The sequence below is a fragment of the Salarias fasciatus genome, chromosome 6, assembly GCF_902148845.1.
Source record: "Salarias fasciatus chromosome 6, fSalaFa1.1, whole genome shotgun sequence".
In the NCBI taxonomy this organism is placed as follows: domain Eukaryota; kingdom Metazoa; phylum Chordata; class Actinopteri; order Blenniiformes; family Blenniidae; genus Salarias; species Salarias fasciatus.
This window is the reverse complement of record NC_043750.1, coordinates 30,795,275-30,811,054: the sequence shown is the minus strand read 5'-3', so window position 1 is coordinate 30,811,054 and position 15,780 is coordinate 30,795,275. Positions and strand designations below refer to the sequence as shown.

At 46.4% G+C, this 15,780-nt stretch overlaps 4 protein-coding genes and 1 gene segment (V, D, J or C); 3 read left to right on the top strand and 2 right to left on the bottom strand.

The window, feature by feature from the left end:
• Nucleotides 1-37: 37 nt before the first annotated feature.
• Nucleotides 38-5,239, top strand: LOC115390156 (Ig kappa chain V-II region 26-10-like). The segment is given in 4 exon segments: nt 38-168; nt 1,150-1,344; nt 1,483-1,635; nt 2,559-5,239. Coding segments are annotated over 4 exon segments (531 nt in total).
• LOC115390157 (microtubule-associated proteins 1A/1B light chain 3C-like) lies at nt 3,262-4,788 on the bottom strand. 2 transcript variants are annotated; one of them, XM_030093890.1, is made up of 4 exons: nt 4,672-4,788; nt 4,531-4,586; nt 4,360-4,466; nt 3,262-3,560 (listed from the first exon to the last, which is right to left on the bottom strand). In XM_030093890.1, exons 1-4 carry the CDS (start codon nt 4,775-4,777, stop codon nt 3,395-3,397), a joined length of 435 nt encoding a protein of 144 aa, XP_029949750.1. In that variant the 5' UTR covers nt 4,778-4,788; the 3' UTR covers nt 3,262-3,394. The 2 variants fall into 2 exon arrangements, with proteins under 2 accessions (XP_029949750.1, XP_029949749.1); XM_030093889.1 differs by having other exon boundaries at nt 3,340-3,560; nt 4,531-4,605; nt 4,672-4,754.
• Nucleotides 5,240-5,404: 165 nt separating the features above from the next.
• On the top strand, nt 5,405-8,418 carry LOC115390155 (BTB/POZ domain-containing protein 3-like). Of its 2 annotated transcripts, none has more exons than XM_030093887.1 (5): nt 5,405-5,733; nt 5,836-6,059; nt 6,129-6,219; nt 7,019-7,137; nt 7,215-8,418. In XM_030093887.1, the coding sequence occupies exons 2-5, from the start codon at nt 5,905-5,907 to the stop codon at nt 8,245-8,247; spliced, it is 1,398 nt and encodes a 465-aa protein (XP_029949747.1). In that variant the 5' UTR covers nt 5,405-5,733; nt 5,836-5,904; the 3' UTR covers nt 8,248-8,418. The 2 variants fall into 2 exon arrangements, with proteins under 2 accessions (XP_029949747.1, XP_029949746.1); XM_030093886.1 differs by having other exon boundaries at nt 5,407-5,676.
• A 565-nt stretch (nt 8,419-8,983) lies between these two features.
• LOC115390154 (serum response factor-like) lies at nt 8,984-13,147 on the bottom strand. 2 transcript variants are annotated; one of them, XM_030093884.1, is made up of 7 exons: nt 12,420-13,147; nt 11,364-11,633; nt 11,065-11,287; nt 10,714-10,977; nt 10,421-10,609; nt 9,615-9,694; nt 8,984-9,519 (listed from the first exon to the last, which is right to left on the bottom strand). In XM_030093884.1, exons 1-7 carry the CDS (start codon nt 12,882-12,884, stop codon nt 9,427-9,429), a joined length of 1,584 nt encoding a protein of 527 aa, XP_029949744.1. In that variant the 5' UTR covers nt 12,885-13,147; the 3' UTR covers nt 8,984-9,426. The 2 variants fall into 2 exon arrangements, with proteins under 2 accessions (XP_029949744.1, XP_029949745.1); XM_030093885.1 differs by having other exon boundaries at nt 10,714-10,974.
• A 771-nt stretch (nt 13,148-13,918) lies between these two features.
• LOC115390384 (opsin-5-like) overlaps nt 13,919-15,780 on the top strand; it is a 3,078-nt gene continuing 1,216 nt past the window's right edge. Inside the window, exons 1-4 of the mRNA XM_030094233.1 lie at nt 13,919-14,312; nt 14,647-14,852; nt 15,038-15,137; nt 15,246-15,350. Of these exons, the coding sequence (XP_029950093.1) occupies nt 14,183-14,312; nt 14,647-14,852; nt 15,038-15,137; nt 15,246-15,350 (541 nt within the window). The 5' untranslated portion in view covers nt 13,919-14,182. The remainder of the gene's footprint in view (nt 14,313-14,646; nt 14,853-15,037; nt 15,138-15,245; nt 15,351-15,780) is intronic.

Sequence of the window (15,780 nt, the reverse complement as noted above, 5' to 3'; positions counted from 1 at the left end):
TAGTGAGAGCACAGAGTTGAGGTTTTCAGTGGAAACCGAAGGTTTGGCTGTTACAGAGGAAGTGGTGTGGTTTGTTTGGTCTTGAACAAAACAGAAACAAAGGAAACTACGCAGATAGCAGAAGACAATAGAAGATGAGGTCCAGATGGATTTTAATATCACTTTTTGGTGAGTTATAAATGTTTTCCAGCAGCAGATGAAACTATTCAGTCAGCTGAAACAGATGAAAAGATTTTGAACTGTAACTGTGTCGTACGATGGAGTTCTGTGAAGATCTCAGACTGAACTGCAGGCAATGAGGAAATAGACGAAATAACAAGACGTAAATCAGCCAGTGCAGATTAACATGAGCATAAAAACTCTTTAGACTGGACCTCATAAACATGACAAAGTTCAGATAACATGTCAGAATTCAGTGTCATCTGCATAACATCAGATTTTAAAGTAAAACATGTGAGTCTGAAGCCAAAACAAAAGGCCTATGTTTGATCCCTGAGGGATACCAGAGGAGGAAACTCCATCAAATAATATGAAAAATGTGCGCTCACTGTGCGCTCAGATTACCGGTATTCAATCAGTAAGAGAGTTTTAGATTCCAAAGAAGCTTTAGATGACCTTAAAATGCAGGAAGTGATATCAAATAGAAATGAAAGTCGGTTTCTCCAGTAAGATGTAGTTGTCTTTATTTTGGAGTTGTTATTTGAAGGTTAGTGCATTGGCGTTACTCTTCCATTGTGTTTAAATTTGACACTGCGGTTTGAGTTACAGAGAACAGAGAATCATTCGCAAAGTCTACCCGGTGATCTGATTAACGTACACAGATTGCGCCCGAGGTTTGTGGCCTGAGGGACACCACAGAAAACAAAACCTAATGAAGTGCTTCAGAAAATGTCCAATTGTGTAGTCTCAGATTATTCATTGTAGGAAACTAAGGTTTATGTTTCACCTAAAATTGTATTAATTCAGGAAGTAGTCACACAAAATCATTTTATAACACTGCAGACTTACAAGGCAGCTTTTTTTCCCCAAAGAAGATAAGATTCTTTCCCTTCTGCACCTTCCTCCTGATTTTTGTCTGTTTAAAATCCAAATGACATCTGATAGTCCTCTGCTGGTCATAAAGTCTGATTTCCCTGTGATCCACTTCAGGGTTCATCCTCAGATTCGAGGTGGGGATGCTGTCTGTGCCTGCCGTTGACGTCCAACATGTCCAGCTGGGTTCAAACATCAGTCTGAGCTGCAACCTCTCCTATGTACATCACACAACCTGGCTCAAGCACAACCCGGGTCTCCCACCCACTGTGATCATCTGTGCCAAAATGAGCGGAGGACAACCAGTCCAAGGTTCGAGACAGGTCACACCCATGGAAAACCAACACAAAGATCCAATATTAAAGTGACCGCCTCCATGTCTGGGAGGTGTCTGTTCAGTCGTGATCTCCTCTGGTTTGAAGATGAGAATAACTGAAGGTGTCTCATCAGTGTTTCAGCTCGGCCCTCGATACTCCGTCAGCATGATCGACCGTTCTCTGGGACTGAGCATCACAGACGTGGAGGACGACGACCTGGGACTCTACTACTGCACTGCCACCGAGAAAATATGCCCGGTGATTGGAGGAGGAGTCACTCTGCAAGGTGAGGGTCCATCGCTTGTTTTAATTGTCATGATTCAGGTAATCAAGCCTGGAATGTACAAAATAAGACATTTTAGACATTTTCTTCAAAACATTCCTGCTCATACTGACCTGAGTGAGCTGATATGAGAGTCCTGCTATATGCTAACTCATTTTTACCCTGAGAAGACATACATTTACGTCTTCTCAGCTTTTATGTTGACTGCTCATGTCAATTATAGTAACACATGATTTTTCTATATCAAACAAACTGGTACATACCATATATGGCCATTAGATGTCACTGTATGACAGCAGAATGCTGCTACAGTTGAATTCTAAGTAAAAATGACAGAATGTGCAACAGAAAACAGAGAGAGAGAGGACCAGAACAAGTTCAGAGTGCGTGAGAAACTTGTGAGGGACTGATGAAAAACAGAAAAACTGTTTCTATGATGAAAAAAATAAGATTCGTGGGCCAAAGGCACAACAACCGGAGCTGGGGAAGAAATTCGTTGAAGTTTCAGGGATTAAAGCTGCTGGACTTTGGATTATCAACACAGCAGTTACATCTGGACATGGACAAATAAATTTTATGACACACCAGGGAGACTGGGAACTTAGTACCTCTTTTGGAAGTCCACAATGTATGGTAGTGTGGCAGTCATGTCAGCCCTGAGCATTATCCAGGCTGTCATGCATGAGGTTTCCTGTCAGCTGGACGGACGTATTCTTTTAGAGCTAATGTTTCTTTGCTGTTAATCACAGAGGAATGTGAAAAAAATTAATACTAAACTCACGTTACAGATTGCTTTGACGTCACTACTTCTGACAGAATGCTGTTAAGATTAAGATTCAGGGAAAGTGTCTAGGTAGTCGGAGCTGATGGTTCATGTCTGAAGAGACGACTCGGTTCAGCTCCCACAGTTTCAGTTCTGTGTTCAGGTCTTTCAGTCGAGTCCGGGTTCCACTTCCATCACTGGCACTGTGTGACCGTCGGCTCGGGACTGTTCATCTTGGTGCTGACCGTCTGCTTCACCCACTATAAATACAAACCAAAGAGGAAAAAGACCCATTGCTGCTGCCTGCACTGATGTCAGGATCTCCAGAGGAGACAAGACTGCCGTTCACCCCTCATCTTCATGTCTTTTCTTTCTACCACAATCTGTATAATAAACTTCGCTCATCTGTCCACACTGAAGCTTCTGAGCTAATGGAAAGTCTTTTTTTGAAGATTCTAATCATACAGGTCCTACTGCAAGTTCAGGGTACTTTAGAGAAAAGATTTAGAGTGAAGCATTTGAGAAATTCAGATTGTAGAAAAGGTCAAATAAAAAAATTAACAAATCTGCTTCATCTTACAAAACATGCAGTTTAAAGATCACACTAAGATTTCCTCCCCAGTTTAGGAAATAAGTATTAAAATGCGCCACAATTTCAAACTCATAACTTAATGCATGCTTTATTTATTATCGCCATCTGGTACATTAACTCAGATACTTCAAAAATAAACGCAACAACCTAAACACCATCAGAATGCTACATATAAATAAAATCTGTTCTCTCTACATTTTAGAGAAGGTGCTGCACCTTCTCAAGAGTTTTGTCTCATCAGTTCCTCCTCGAGTTAGTATCACCAACAGAACCTCCATGGCAGTCAGTAAGCAGACCATTAACTATACATATTTATTGAACAGAATTAAAATCCATTTTACAAAAACCAGGTAGGACCAACATTACAAATATTTTGTATTTACAGGAGCGTGAAACCTAAAGGCCAGCTATCCGTGTCCGAACATTTCCTGAGAGGCGTAAGTCATGTAGAGGAAGCCGTCGTCGTCCTGGTGGTCGTTGTACACCTGAGCCATGGTCAGAGACATGCTGGCCAGCCCGCTGCTGTTGATGAGCAGGTAGAAAGCCTGACTGGGGAGCAACGCCATGCGGTTCCTGAGAAGACAGAGCAGCTACATGGTTCAAACACACCCACAGCCAAGGAAGGCTAGTGTCAAAGACCAAAACAGGAGTCTCTTCTTCAGATCCAGCTCTAACCACGTTTGACAAAGCTACAGGTGTACTAAAAAAGTAAATCAAAAATAAAACAAAAACATTCTAATGTTAGAACATTAGAATGTTCTTGTAGCCATCAAAAACAAACTGTTCATATCAGTTAGCACCACTGACGTTATTTAAAAAGACCCCATTTTAAGAGTGTAGAAACCTTTTCATTATTCTCAATAAATTCTTAGAATTCTTGAAATTCTTTAAAGATGGGAAGTGGGTCTGTACTGTGAACAATATGTGCAATATGACTTGAAAAGACAAATGAGAAGCACATTTTGTAGAACCAGAAAATCTTAAACCAATTTCTAACCTTACTCACCATTCACAGTCCACAGATCAGATGGCTCCAAATGTCACATTTCATTCTTATATTTGGTCATATGGCTCAGAATTAAAGAAGTTAACTTAGTTAGCGGATTTGTTTTATGTTGCTTGATCAGGATGAAGCTATAAACTATCACATCAATCCTGGAATGACACCAAAAAAACGCCTCAAAACAGATCAGAGCAGGAACTTCAGACTCAAGCAATCCTTACACTCAAATGAAACCCTCTACAGATGCATTGAAGGAATCAGTTTCCCATGACAGGAATGAGATCCTTGAGTGTGAAAATAAAGACTTTGACCTGCTGAAATTAAGACAGACAGATTCTTGAGAATCCCATACTGCTGAGCTCCTTTTACCTGATAATGGTGACAAACTGTGTCATGGTGAGTTCGTGTGGCACCAAGAACTTGGTTTTGTCCAGTGGAGGCAGGTACTTCTCCCTCTCATAGCGCTCGATGATGACCTGCAGACCATCAGCAGCTCAGGACCAGACCTCCACAGATGACAGCTTCCCTCCCCAAGCTTACCGGGACTTTGTTGGGGAACTTCGCACGGATTCCAGCCACCTCCTGCTTCCTGGTCACTGGAAGACAGAAAACAAATAAGAAAACAGGTGAGAATCAAAGTGTGTGTATTCCTCCTCCGGCTTGTTGACCCTAAAAGTTTACCAAAGCTCTTCCTCTGTTTGAAAGGTATGCTCTGCAGCTGACTCTTCTCAAACGGCGGCATGATGTTAGCATGTGTGTGTTTGTGTGTGAGGTGCAGGGAGTCCATTTAAGTAGAGTTCAGCAGCTGTGGATCATCAGCTGATGAGGTCAGAAACCCTGCAGAGAGTCAGAGAGCCGTGGAGGAGGGTGGAGATCCACTCTGATCCACTGACAGTCATGGTTGATGCTGTGTTGGGTGAATACCGTCTGATTTCCTCCTTTACTTAAGTTTTACTCAAGAGTTGTCCAGATATACATTGTAATGATATCTTCCTATAAACAGACACATATTCTCTCATATTCACTCATCTCAGTCCCTGTCCAGCATGATTTATTATGCCTAAAATAACCTTGATTCCACAATAAAATGACATGTTTGGAATCATTGTACTTCATTAGAAAACCCAGTTTTAACAAAACATCTTTTTTTTTCATTGTAATATCAGACAAAAAGGATAGTAGCATCACAAACATGCTAATTTAACAAACTAAAATATCTACACTTCATTTCCTGGAAGACAAATTTGATCTTCAGTTCTTCAACTTTTATGTTCAGTGTGTAGATTAAGAGCAATATTGCTGTGTTTGAATATGCCACACACAATAAATTACCGTGTGTGTGTGTGTGTGTGTGTGTGTGTGTGTGTGTGTGTGTGTGTGTGTGTGTGTGTGTGTGTGTGTGTGTGTGTGTGTGTGTGTGTGTTCAGGTTCATGTGAGAGATTGTGGCGCAAGTTGTTAAATTGTCCAGGGGCGGCGCTGTTTGATCTTCGATGTGTTGGATTTGAATCCAGTGAAGAAGACGTTGCTCGCTTGTGATTGGCTGTCGGACTGTTCACCGGAATCTGTGTGTAAACAAAGCTAAGCTAGCGAAGCTGCCGAACCTTTATGAACAAAATCACAAAAACACCAACAGTGGCTCCATGCGAAGGAATAAAAAGCGCTAAAGTATCCCAGAAAGCACAGCAGTAAGTACAAAACCGAGGAGTGACTTCAAGCGGTGGGATTAACTCTGAAACATCCGTGTGAGCATAACAAGTGGTTAGCACGGAAAAGCTAAAGTTAAACCCGTCGGAAGGCTGGTGGCATTTTTCTTTTATTCTTCTGTTTTAACTCTTCACATCTAGTGGATTTGGTGGATTCGGTTCGGCCCCCCGTCGCTGCCATGAACCGATCCGCGGTCTGACTGGACGATAATGGCAGCAGAGCTGTTCTTCACCAACAAGCTGGTTCCGTCCACTTCAACAAGCAGCAGCTCGTCCGTCCAGCAGTACCAGAACCTGACCAACAACAACAGCAGCAGCAGCACGTGCTGCAGCTGGCAGGGCCTGTACCCGACCATCCGAGAGAGGTGAGAGTCCACCCCAGCTGCACTGAGCCCTGGTCCCGCTGCCTCACACCGCCTCTCGTCCCCTTCCAGAAACTCAGTCATGTTCAACAATGAGATGATGGCAGATGTTCACTTTGTGGTTGGACCTCCAGGAGGAACACAGAGAGTCCCTGGACACAAGGTAACACACACACACACACACACACACACACACACACACACAAAACAAATATATAGAATAAATAACTTATACTCAGTGCAGGTACAGATAAAACCAACAGTAGCAGTGGGAATGTAGCACACAAAGGGAATGTCGAGACAGTTATTTGAGCTATGGTGTTTCGACTAATGAAACAATGCAGAGTCCAGTTTGCAGCTACTATAACAGTGAGTGTCTCTGGGTGGGGCAGAGAGAGGGGGGGGGCAACAGTTTAGGATCCAGACTGTGGGCCAGTCTGGTGTTTCAGGCTTTTATTATATCTTCTACCCAAAGTCAGCAAGTGGAACAGGTGATACACCGGGTGGTGCTGATCACACATGATGTTGTGCACTCTCCTCAGACAGTGGGTGGTGTACATGTTACTGATCTCTGGAAGAATAGTCTCAATGATTTTTCTTGCTGTTTTTACCACCTGCTGATCAGTTAAAGCACGGCTGGAAAACCACACTAAAAATCTATAAGTTCGTACATCACTGATGGCACAGTTGTTGCTTAGGATTTGACCAAGTTATTGTCATCAGACCACTATGCCAGATGTTGCACCTCAGTCCTGTGATGTTTTATAGTTGTTAATGATTTTTAACCTTTGCTATTTGCGTTTCTGAATGACAGTGTTCTTTCATTTGGCCCTAAAGTACAGCAGTGGGGACTGTGTGTCTTATTTCACACAGTCAACGATCCTCAGATTCTCCTCATTCTGTTAAAATTTTACATGAATTCAGTTTTCTTACGACGTACGTTGTTCTGACTGTGTCTGCAGTACGTTTTGGCCGTGGGCAGCTCTGTCTTCCATGCCATGTTCTACGGAGAACTGGCTGAGGACCAGGATGAGATCCGGATCCCCGACGTGGAGCCGCCGTCCTTTTTGGCCATGTTGAAGTAGGTGGAGCTCACTTAGTTTCTGAGCATTTTGCTTCCGGTGTTTACTGAGCTCTGACCTCAGCGTGCCTCCTCAGGTACATCTACTGCGACGAGATCGACCTTTGTGCCGACACCGTGCTCGCAACCCTTTATGCTGCAAAGAAGTACATCGTGCCTCACCTGGCTCGCGCCTGCGTCAACTTCTTGGAGACCAGCCTCAGCGCAAAGAACGCCTGCGTGCTGCTGTCTCAGAGTTGCCTGTTTGAGGAGCCCGACCTGACGCAGCGCTGCTGGGAGGTGATCGACGCGCAGGCGGAGCTGGCGCTGCGCTCCGAGGGCTTCTGTGACATCGACGCCCAGACGCTAGAGAGCATCCTGCGGCGGGAGACGCTCAACGCCAAAGAGATGGTGGTGTTCGAGGCTGCGCTGAGCTGGGCCGAGGCCGAATGCCAGAGGCAGGAGCTCCCGCCGACCATCGAGAACAAGCGGCTGGTGCTGGGGAAGGCCATCTACCTGATCCGCGTGCCGACCATGGCGCTGGAGGACTTCGCCAACGGGGCGGCGCAGTCCGGCGTCCTCACGCTCAACGAGACCAACGACATCTTCTTGTGGTACACCGCCGCCAAGAAGCCGGACCTCCTGTTCTGCACCAAACCGCGGAAAGGCCTGTCGTCGCAGCGCTGCCACCGCTTCCAGTCCTGCGCCTACCGGAGCAACCAGTGGCGCTACCGGGGCCGCTGCGACAGCATCCAGTTCGCCGTGGACAAGCGCGTCTTCATCGCCGGCTTCGGCCTGTACGGCTCCAGCTGCGGCTCGGCCGAGTACAGCGCCAAGATCGAGCTGAAGCGGCAGGGCGTGCCCATGGCGCAGCGCATCATAAAGTACTTCTCGGACGGTTCCAGCAACACCTTCCCGGTGTGGTTCGAGTACCCGGTGCAGATCGAGCCCGACACCTTCTACACCGCCAGCGTGGTGCTGGACGGCAACGAGCTCAGCTACTTCGGCCAGGAGGGCATGACCGAGGTGCAGTGTGGGAAAGTCACCTTCCAGTTCCAGTGCTCCTCCGACAGCACCAACGGCACCGGCGTGCAGGGCGGGCAGATCCCAGAACTCATCTTCTACGCCTGAGCCCGTCGACTCCACGCCAAGCTGGGACACTTTGAAAAGGAAGTCAAATGCACAAGAGGACATTTTCAACTACGTGCATTTATAAAACAAATAAAACTGGTTTTATAAAAGGTTAAAAAACATGTTTTGACTCAGTTTTCTTTCTTTCAATTAAAGTAACAGTGGACTGATGTCATGAATCTTTAAGCCACCTTTGGTGCATATTTTTGTATTTTTCAAGTACTTTTTAATGGTAGTGGGAAAAAAATTATGGTGCTGCAATACAGAAAAAGCCACATTCTAATATAAAGCAATGCACAGCTCAAGACCTGGATGTAGTATACAGAGTACTCCGGAACCAGACTGACACAGGACTCCTGTTCTCTGATTTTGACAAAAACTTGAGATGTTCCCAAAATGCGTTATTTGCCTAGAGATTGCTATAATGCAGTGAAGGACAAAAGGTATATATGTATTTATATTTATATACACTGTGCCTTTTAAGAAATGAGCACTTCTTCCTGAAAGTCTTGTTGCCGAACAACCAACCAGCAGATCACCTAAATCAGTGTTTTTGAACAAACTTTTCAGCGCCATCGAATGTGTGAAAATCAAGCAGATGGAAGAAGGCAGTTGCTATGGTGACTCCAGAATAATCGGGAGTGAACCAGATTGATGCATCAAGTGTAGGATTGTGATGTCCTTCAGTGTCTCCACTGTTTGCTACAGCAGACATGACAGCAGAGACTCCCCAAAGTAAAAAGATGAAAGACGACTTCATTTATTTTTTTCATGAGATTGTTTTTCCTGTAGTGAGTTAAAGTTACATGACATGAAGAAGAAACATTCATTTACATATAAACTTTAATCTCAAAGCCGTAGAAAACAAGTTTTATTTAAAAAAAGAAAAGAAAGAAAAACATTTATTTCTGAATATCAAAAATATCTGATTGCAGAAAAAGGCTCCACGCTTTCACATCGACCGGCACAGTTTCATCCAGCTGTGTGTCCGACGGGGTCCCTGAACGCATCAGTCCAAACCTTCATGTTTTCAATTTGTGTTGCCGTGACAACGACTTCACAGCGGCTCCGAGCCTCGAGGATCATCCGACCAGCGACAGGACCTCCTTCCATTCGACATGTTTGTGTTTCCTTCACTGTCACCACCGAAAACAATGTAAACAGGAAGCGTTGGGACGATCAGTCGTGCTTTGATTGGTGGACGTCCAGACTGACGACCTGGAGCTCCGTCAGGTTGCTGCTGCTGCTGCTGCTCTGCCCGCTGATCACCATCTAGACAACGGAGGCAAAAAGCAGGAAACAATAAATAACGCCGCCTCTTTCTCTGAACGGTTTTCTATGAACACCTATCCAGTAGCAGAACTCACTGGGTGAAGCTGGACTGCAGAAACGGGGATCTGACCGGCGACTTGAGGAAGCGATGTGAGGAAAACCTGCGAGACGGCAGCTGGAAAACATAATGTCAACAAAAATGTTACCACCACTACCAATATGGACAACTAGTCACTATTACCAACAGTTGAAGACCTAATATTGGTAAAAACTGACAAGCGATTAATGTCAACTAAACCCGGACTAATCATGGGTCTGAAAACTAGCTAATTAGATAACATGACAGCAACTGGTAATATTACCACTAGTCATAACCTGTTATCAACCTGACAGTTATTGTTACCATTAGTTTGTAGTAGGTATTGCATTAAACTTGCTTGTTAGAATGTTCTGATCAATACAGCACAAGGAATTATAGGGACTGGAACAGATTATCAGGTTTAAAGGTCAAAAAACTAAACTGGTTTCAATCATATTATACAGATCCCACTTCATTCATTCTAATGACTCTTCAGTTCAGACTAAAATTAAAGATGGAGTTCCACAGGGTTCTGTGTTCGGACCCATACTTTTCACATTATACATGCTTCCTGCAGGGAATACTATCAGGAACACTCCGTTAACTTCAACTGCTCTGCAGATGTTCTCTGATTGGGTTCTCCCTGCAGCTCCGAGAACCTCTAACCACCGAGGCTGAATCAGGAACTGCAGCTCAGAATGCCTCGTTTTAGTTTCTAAAGTAACTACAAGGAGATTTAATCTGCTTTCATTTGCCTCCTGCCTGGACTAAAGAGCAAAACAAACATTGTCACGGTGTGTATGTGCAAGAGCAGGGTCGTACTGGGGTCGTGTGTCTGGGTGTGGCCTGTCGGAGGGAAGGTGTTCAGGACCGTGAGGCTGCCGTCGCCCAGCGAGGGGGTCCGCGTGGCGTACATCACAGTATGAGCACCGGGGTACACCATGTGACTCGCCCCTGAGGCGGAGGAAGAGGAGGAGGAAGAGGAGGACACGATGGAGACAGGAAGTCCGGCTGCAGAGAGAGAGAAAGAGAGAGAGAGAGGCTTCCTGTGCCTTCAAAAATAGAAAAAAAACCACAACGTAATCCTGACAGCAGAAATCTGGGCCACAGTCTACCTGCAGAGGAAGTGGGGGGGTTGATGTCAGGGCTGGACGTCTGCTGGCTGCTGGCTTGGACCTGGATGGTCTGTAGCTGCTGAGAGACGGACTGGCCCGGTAACGACACGGTGGTGGGAAGGCGGAGCAGCGTGGTGGGCTGTGCGGTTGAAGTGTGCAAAATGTTGGCGGGGCCCGGGGCCACGGGGCCCTGGATGGCCAGAGGTTGGCCCTGCAGCTGGCTGAGGGGGATGGTGTGTGTGCCGGGGGGCAGCGGGGCGCCTGCTGACAGGTGGTAACAAAAACTCAAGCAGGTCAGAGTTTTCCACCAATCAACAGCCACACAGTTAACACGAAGTCCCGCCCACTTACCTGTCATCAAGGTGAAGCCTCCAGGAAGCACGACGCCCGCCGACGTCTTCAAAACTGTCCCATTGGTGCAGGAGGAGGAGGAGGAGGAGGAGGAGGAGGAGCAGGGGGGCTGCCAGGAGGGGGCGCTGCTCTGTACCTGCATAGACACTGAGGAGGAGGAGGAGGAGGGGGAAGAGGAGGGCTGGGCAGAGCCGGGCAGGCTGAAGGTCGGCTTCATTCCATCCTGCAGGAGAGAAAGTGAGCTCGTATTCAACAAACACATTCACTTCACTCAAAAGTCCTTTAATGCTCTGCGTTACCTTGGCACCTTCCACAGTGCCGTCACCCTCCGACACCTGGTAGGTGAGGTCGGTCTCCTCGAAGCCCGTGGCGCTCATCCTCTGGTCAGACGAGGGGTCGGAGCGCGGCGGCGAGTCGGGTGAGTTGAGACAGGTCTGGATGAGCGCCTTCCCAGTCTCCGAGGTGATCATTGGCTGCAGCTTCCTGGTGGCGAATGTGTAGACGTGACCCGTCTCACTGGCGACGAGCAGCAGCACCTGAGTCCCCGTCAGCGTGGAGAGCTCGTAGGCCTGCAGAGGAGAGCCACTGCCACAAGGTCACTGGACTCGGTACGACACACATGGACTGTGCTTCTGTAGCCTTTTCTCAACACTCACAGTTATTATTATTCACTTTTTCCTACTCAGAGTTACTAAACAAGCCTCTGAAGCTCCATTTATATGTCAACGTTTAAAGTGAAAAGGCATCAGTTTTGTGTTTTCGTTTCAGAAAAGTTTTGTGTTTACACGGCAACATTTTGAATATGACGTCCCTTTAAATGGAAATGGGAGAAAGGCTAGAAATGTTTGTTTTTCTAACACTATAAACATCAACAATAGTGCCATTCACAGGACAGATGATGAAGTTGGCTTGAGAGAACAAGAACTGGGGGTCATGACACTCAAGAGGCCGCCCTGCTTGTATTATCCATCTACTCTTGGCTCCAACCAGCGCTGTCAGGAAAACAGGGCTTAAATTTCAACTTTAAGAAGAATTGTGGAACTTTGTTTTGGTTGGACCAAACCCGGTTCAAACTGTTTCAAAAGAAAAAATATCAAGCATACTATGCTTTATAACTTATCTACATTTAACCCATCCTAACCATATGTGCTAGGAGCAGTGGACTCCCACAGCTCCCAGGGAGCAACACAGGTCAAAGGTCAAGATCAGGGAGCCCCAGTGACGACCTGACAGCATGGGGACTCAAACCTGGGGACCCCTGACTCCAAATCCACTTCTCTAAGCTAGTTTACAGTCGTTTCAGGTCAGCTTGAACTGACTGAGGGATAACTGTCAGTGTTCCTGACTGAAGGTACCTTCTTCATGATGCCGGTCTTCCTCTTGCTGAAGGTCGTGTACCGCCGCAGCTTGTTGTCGATGAACTCCATCTTAATCTTCACCCTTCCTCTGGTCTTCTTGCCGGGCTTCATCCCCGAACCACCGGGGCTGACATCGCCGTAAGCCTCGCTCCGGCCTCCGGGGGTGCGCGCCGCCTGGCGTCCCACTATCCTCTCGGTCCTCTCCCGCTTCACGCCTCTCCGCCGCCCCACCGGGCCCGGCGCCTCCTCGTCCTCCCCGGACTCCGAGTCCTGGTCGGAGCCGCTGTAGACCACCTCGGCGGTGTAGTCCCGCTCCTCGTACTGGCCTCTGTCGGTCTCCAGGGCATCACCGCTACCCGGCCCCGCGGCGGCGTTCACCTCCAGGCTGTTCAACTCCGGTCCGTTATCCGCCCGCGCCACTCTGGCCCTGGTGCCCATTGTGGCCGCGCTCCCTGCTAGCATTCCCCGCAGAGTCCCTTCGCTCCGGCCGGGCCTGACAGCGTCCTCCTCCCGGAGCTAGCTGCGCGGCTAACCAGGCTAGTTACTTCAGCAGCAATTCCATGAGAGAGTCGGCGGGGGTCGAGCTCCGCTGCGGGCCGTCACCGGGCCTCGGGGATCGATCTGTATCGGGTCGATAAGTTTGATGAGAAATCGAGAAATCACCTAAATTAACTTCAAGTTGTTTTCACAGCGAGGTCCAGCCCCCGAGATCAATCCGCCCCAAGTACGACCCGCTGCATCCGCGATGAAATACAACCCCAAGTTACACGCTGCGTGCAAAACGCTGCAACCTTCGAAGAGTGCACTTTCTATCGAAAACGAAAAATTGGTGGTTTTAAGGTCATAAATGTGAGATGTTTATGGAAGTCTTTCTCAATGATGCCAGAGCTAACCATTTTCAAAGCCATACGCCGGAACTACTTTCCTCCATATAAAGAACGCGTTTCCTTTTACGGCGCCGGCTTTCCTTATATGGTCAAAGGCAATTTCAACATTATTATTATTATTATTATTATTATTATTATTATTATTATTATTATTATCATTATTATTATTATTACTAACATTGTTATTACATGCAAATAAACAGTCACTTTACTCATAGCCTTGTTCTTTCACATGATAAAGAGATCGAGTAACAATACTGAACAATTACTGAATTTGAATTTACTGACTATACAGCATCTGGGAAGAGATTAAAGCAGAAAAAATAAGATTCATAGAAATAATCCACTTCATGCTTAGGTCATTTCAGGTTCCGATGGAGAGCAGTGGTCTCAGCATCAGTCTCATGAAGGTCAGTTTTCTGAGAAGTAGTAAAGCAGTCTCAGATTCTGTGTTGTATTTGACGCAATAGAAATAACACTGAATAGGTGCTTCATGAATACCAGCAGGTGAGATTTTAAAGTGATCTCAGTCTTCTTTTGATGAATGAGTCTCCCATTGGCCCAATCAGACCTCATAAAACAGACCAGTACGGTACTAAAGTGAATGAAGCTATTCTACAAAGGATATCAGCCAATCAGAGCTTAGTTCAGAGAATGACCTATGACCTCTGCAGGTGCTGGTTTGATGCCTGCTGCTGATCTCAGAGGATCAGCTTCTATATTTACCTCAGATTAACAGACGGGAAGCACGCAGACACACAACAGACAGCAGTCCCACGCAGACAAACAGCGGCTCTACACAGATACACAGCAGATCCACACACGAACACACACACACACACACAAACACACACACACTGGGAGGCAGAGAGCATGTCAGGGACCGGCACTGCACCAGGCAGTGCCCTCTGGAGGAACCACAGCTTCATTCTGGGAGGAGGCCGAGACCCTCCTCTGTCCGACCAGGGAGAGACCATCATCGGAGTGTACCTGCTTCTGCTGGGTGAGTACATTACAACACCTGCACTACACCCAGACTACACAAACACTACAGGACTGCATCACAGCTGCTACACAACAACAACACCAGACCATGTTTTTAACACTTATTATTCCAGCTTTTTGTTACCACTATTCCAACCTAAAGACACCTTTCACCCACACTACAGTCTCCAGCTCTGAGTCTGGTTCTACAGGTTTCTCCCTGTTAAAAGGGAGTTAATCCTTTACACTGTCTCCTACGCTTGTGTTGTATTTGGCACAATGCATAATAAGCAAGAGAGAAGATGGATGAATTCAAATGTTCCTGATGTTGGACCCGTGGGCTTTGTCTGCAGGATGGATGTCCTGGTTCGGAAACAGCATTGTCCTCTTCATCCTGTACAGACAGAGAGCGTCGCTGCAGCCCACTGACTACCTGACCTTCAACCTGGCCATCTCTGATGCCAGTATCTCAGTATTTGGCTACTCCAGAGGAATCATTGAGATTTTCAACGTTTTCCAAGACAGCGGCTACCTCATTTCCTCTATCTGGACCTGTGAGGTACTGACAGTACGGCCACTTTCAAATGACCTGTAATGTTCTGTATCTGAGAGCACCTCAGACAAACCTGAAACAGACCTTTACTATAAAACTGAGACATGCCTGATCTTTGTTGCATCGACGACACACCTGAGACTGGGATTTATTGGGAGCCTCACTTGCGATGTGTGGCTTGGTTTCTGCAGGTAGACGGCTTCTTCACACTGGTGTTCGGTCTGAGCAGCATCAACACGCTGACAGTAATCAGCATCACACGCTTCATTAAAGGATGCCACCCAAGCCAGGGTGAGACACCCTCCACGTGACAGTGTGTGTGCTCGTGAGCATGTGTGTGTGTGAGTCTATGGACCTGTGTGTGCTTATACTCTGTGTGTCTGTGGGTGTGTGTTTCAGCACGTCACATCAGCAAGAGCAGTGTGTTGGTGTGTTTGTTGCTGATCTGGATCGCGGCTGGTTTCTGGTCTGGGGCGCCTCTTTTCGGCTGGGGAAGTTACACAGGTACAACTCATATCACATCACACCGTGAAATAATCAAATATGACATGATTACATGTCAGATCACTAAATCATGCACACATAACATCATCAATTCCAACGCTGTTAAATTCAATACAACACAGTTATCTCAAAGCACTTTTACCGAGACAAATCAAAGATAACACCAAAGAAACTGTAGGGGATCCTCTGTTACCCTGATCTAGAAGTCTTGGGTTGGGAATGAAATGGCTCAAGATTGAGGGACTTTATGCTTGCAGAACCATTTGGAACTTAGGGACCCAACAGAGGACACTGCGCTCATATTGTTAAAATCTCCATGGCACTGGACCAACGATAGGAAAAAAATCTGTGCAAATAAATAGTAAAAACAAGAGAAGAGTTAACAATGGAACAGTGAAAGTAGTAACTCCAATGCAGTAAAACTGTTACA

Bases quoted from the DNA above. Each gene is read 5' to 3' on its own strand.
- LOC115390154 (XM_030093884.1), bottom strand. From the start codon at position 12,884: ATGCTAGCAGGGAGCGCGGCCACAATGGGCACCAGGGCCAGAGTGGCG. The intron at 11,288-11,363 runs GTAACGCAGAGC...TCTCTCCTGCAG, and splicing joins GCACTGTGGAAGGTGCCAAG to GATGGAATGAAGCCGACCTT. The intron at 9,695-10,420 runs GTACGACCCTGC...TATGTTTTCCAG, and splicing joins CACCCAGACACACGACCCCA to CTGCCGTCTCGCAGGTTTTC.
- LOC115390157 (XM_030093890.1), bottom strand. From the start codon at position 4,777: ATGGACTCCCTGCACCTCACACACAAACACACACATGCTAACATCATG. The intron at 4,587-4,671 runs GTAAACTTTTAG...TCTGTCTTCCAG, and splicing joins CAAACAGAGGAAGAGCTTTG to TGACCAGGAAGCAGGAGGTG. The intron at 4,467-4,530 runs GTAAGCTTGGGG...GATGGTCTGCAG, and splicing joins AGTTCCCCAACAAAGTCCCG to GTCATCATCGAGCGCTATGA.
- LOC115390155 (XM_030093887.1), top strand. From the start codon at position 5,905: ATGGCAGCAGAGCTGTTCTTCACCAACAAGCTGGTTCCGTCCACTTCA. The intron at 6,220-7,018 runs GTAACACACACA...CTGTGTCTGCAG, and splicing joins AGAGAGTCCCTGGACACAAG to TACGTTTTGGCCGTGGGCAG. The intron at 7,138-7,214 runs GTAGGTGGAGCT...GTGCCTCCTCAG, and splicing joins TCCTTTTTGGCCATGTTGAA to GTACATCTACTGCGACGAGA.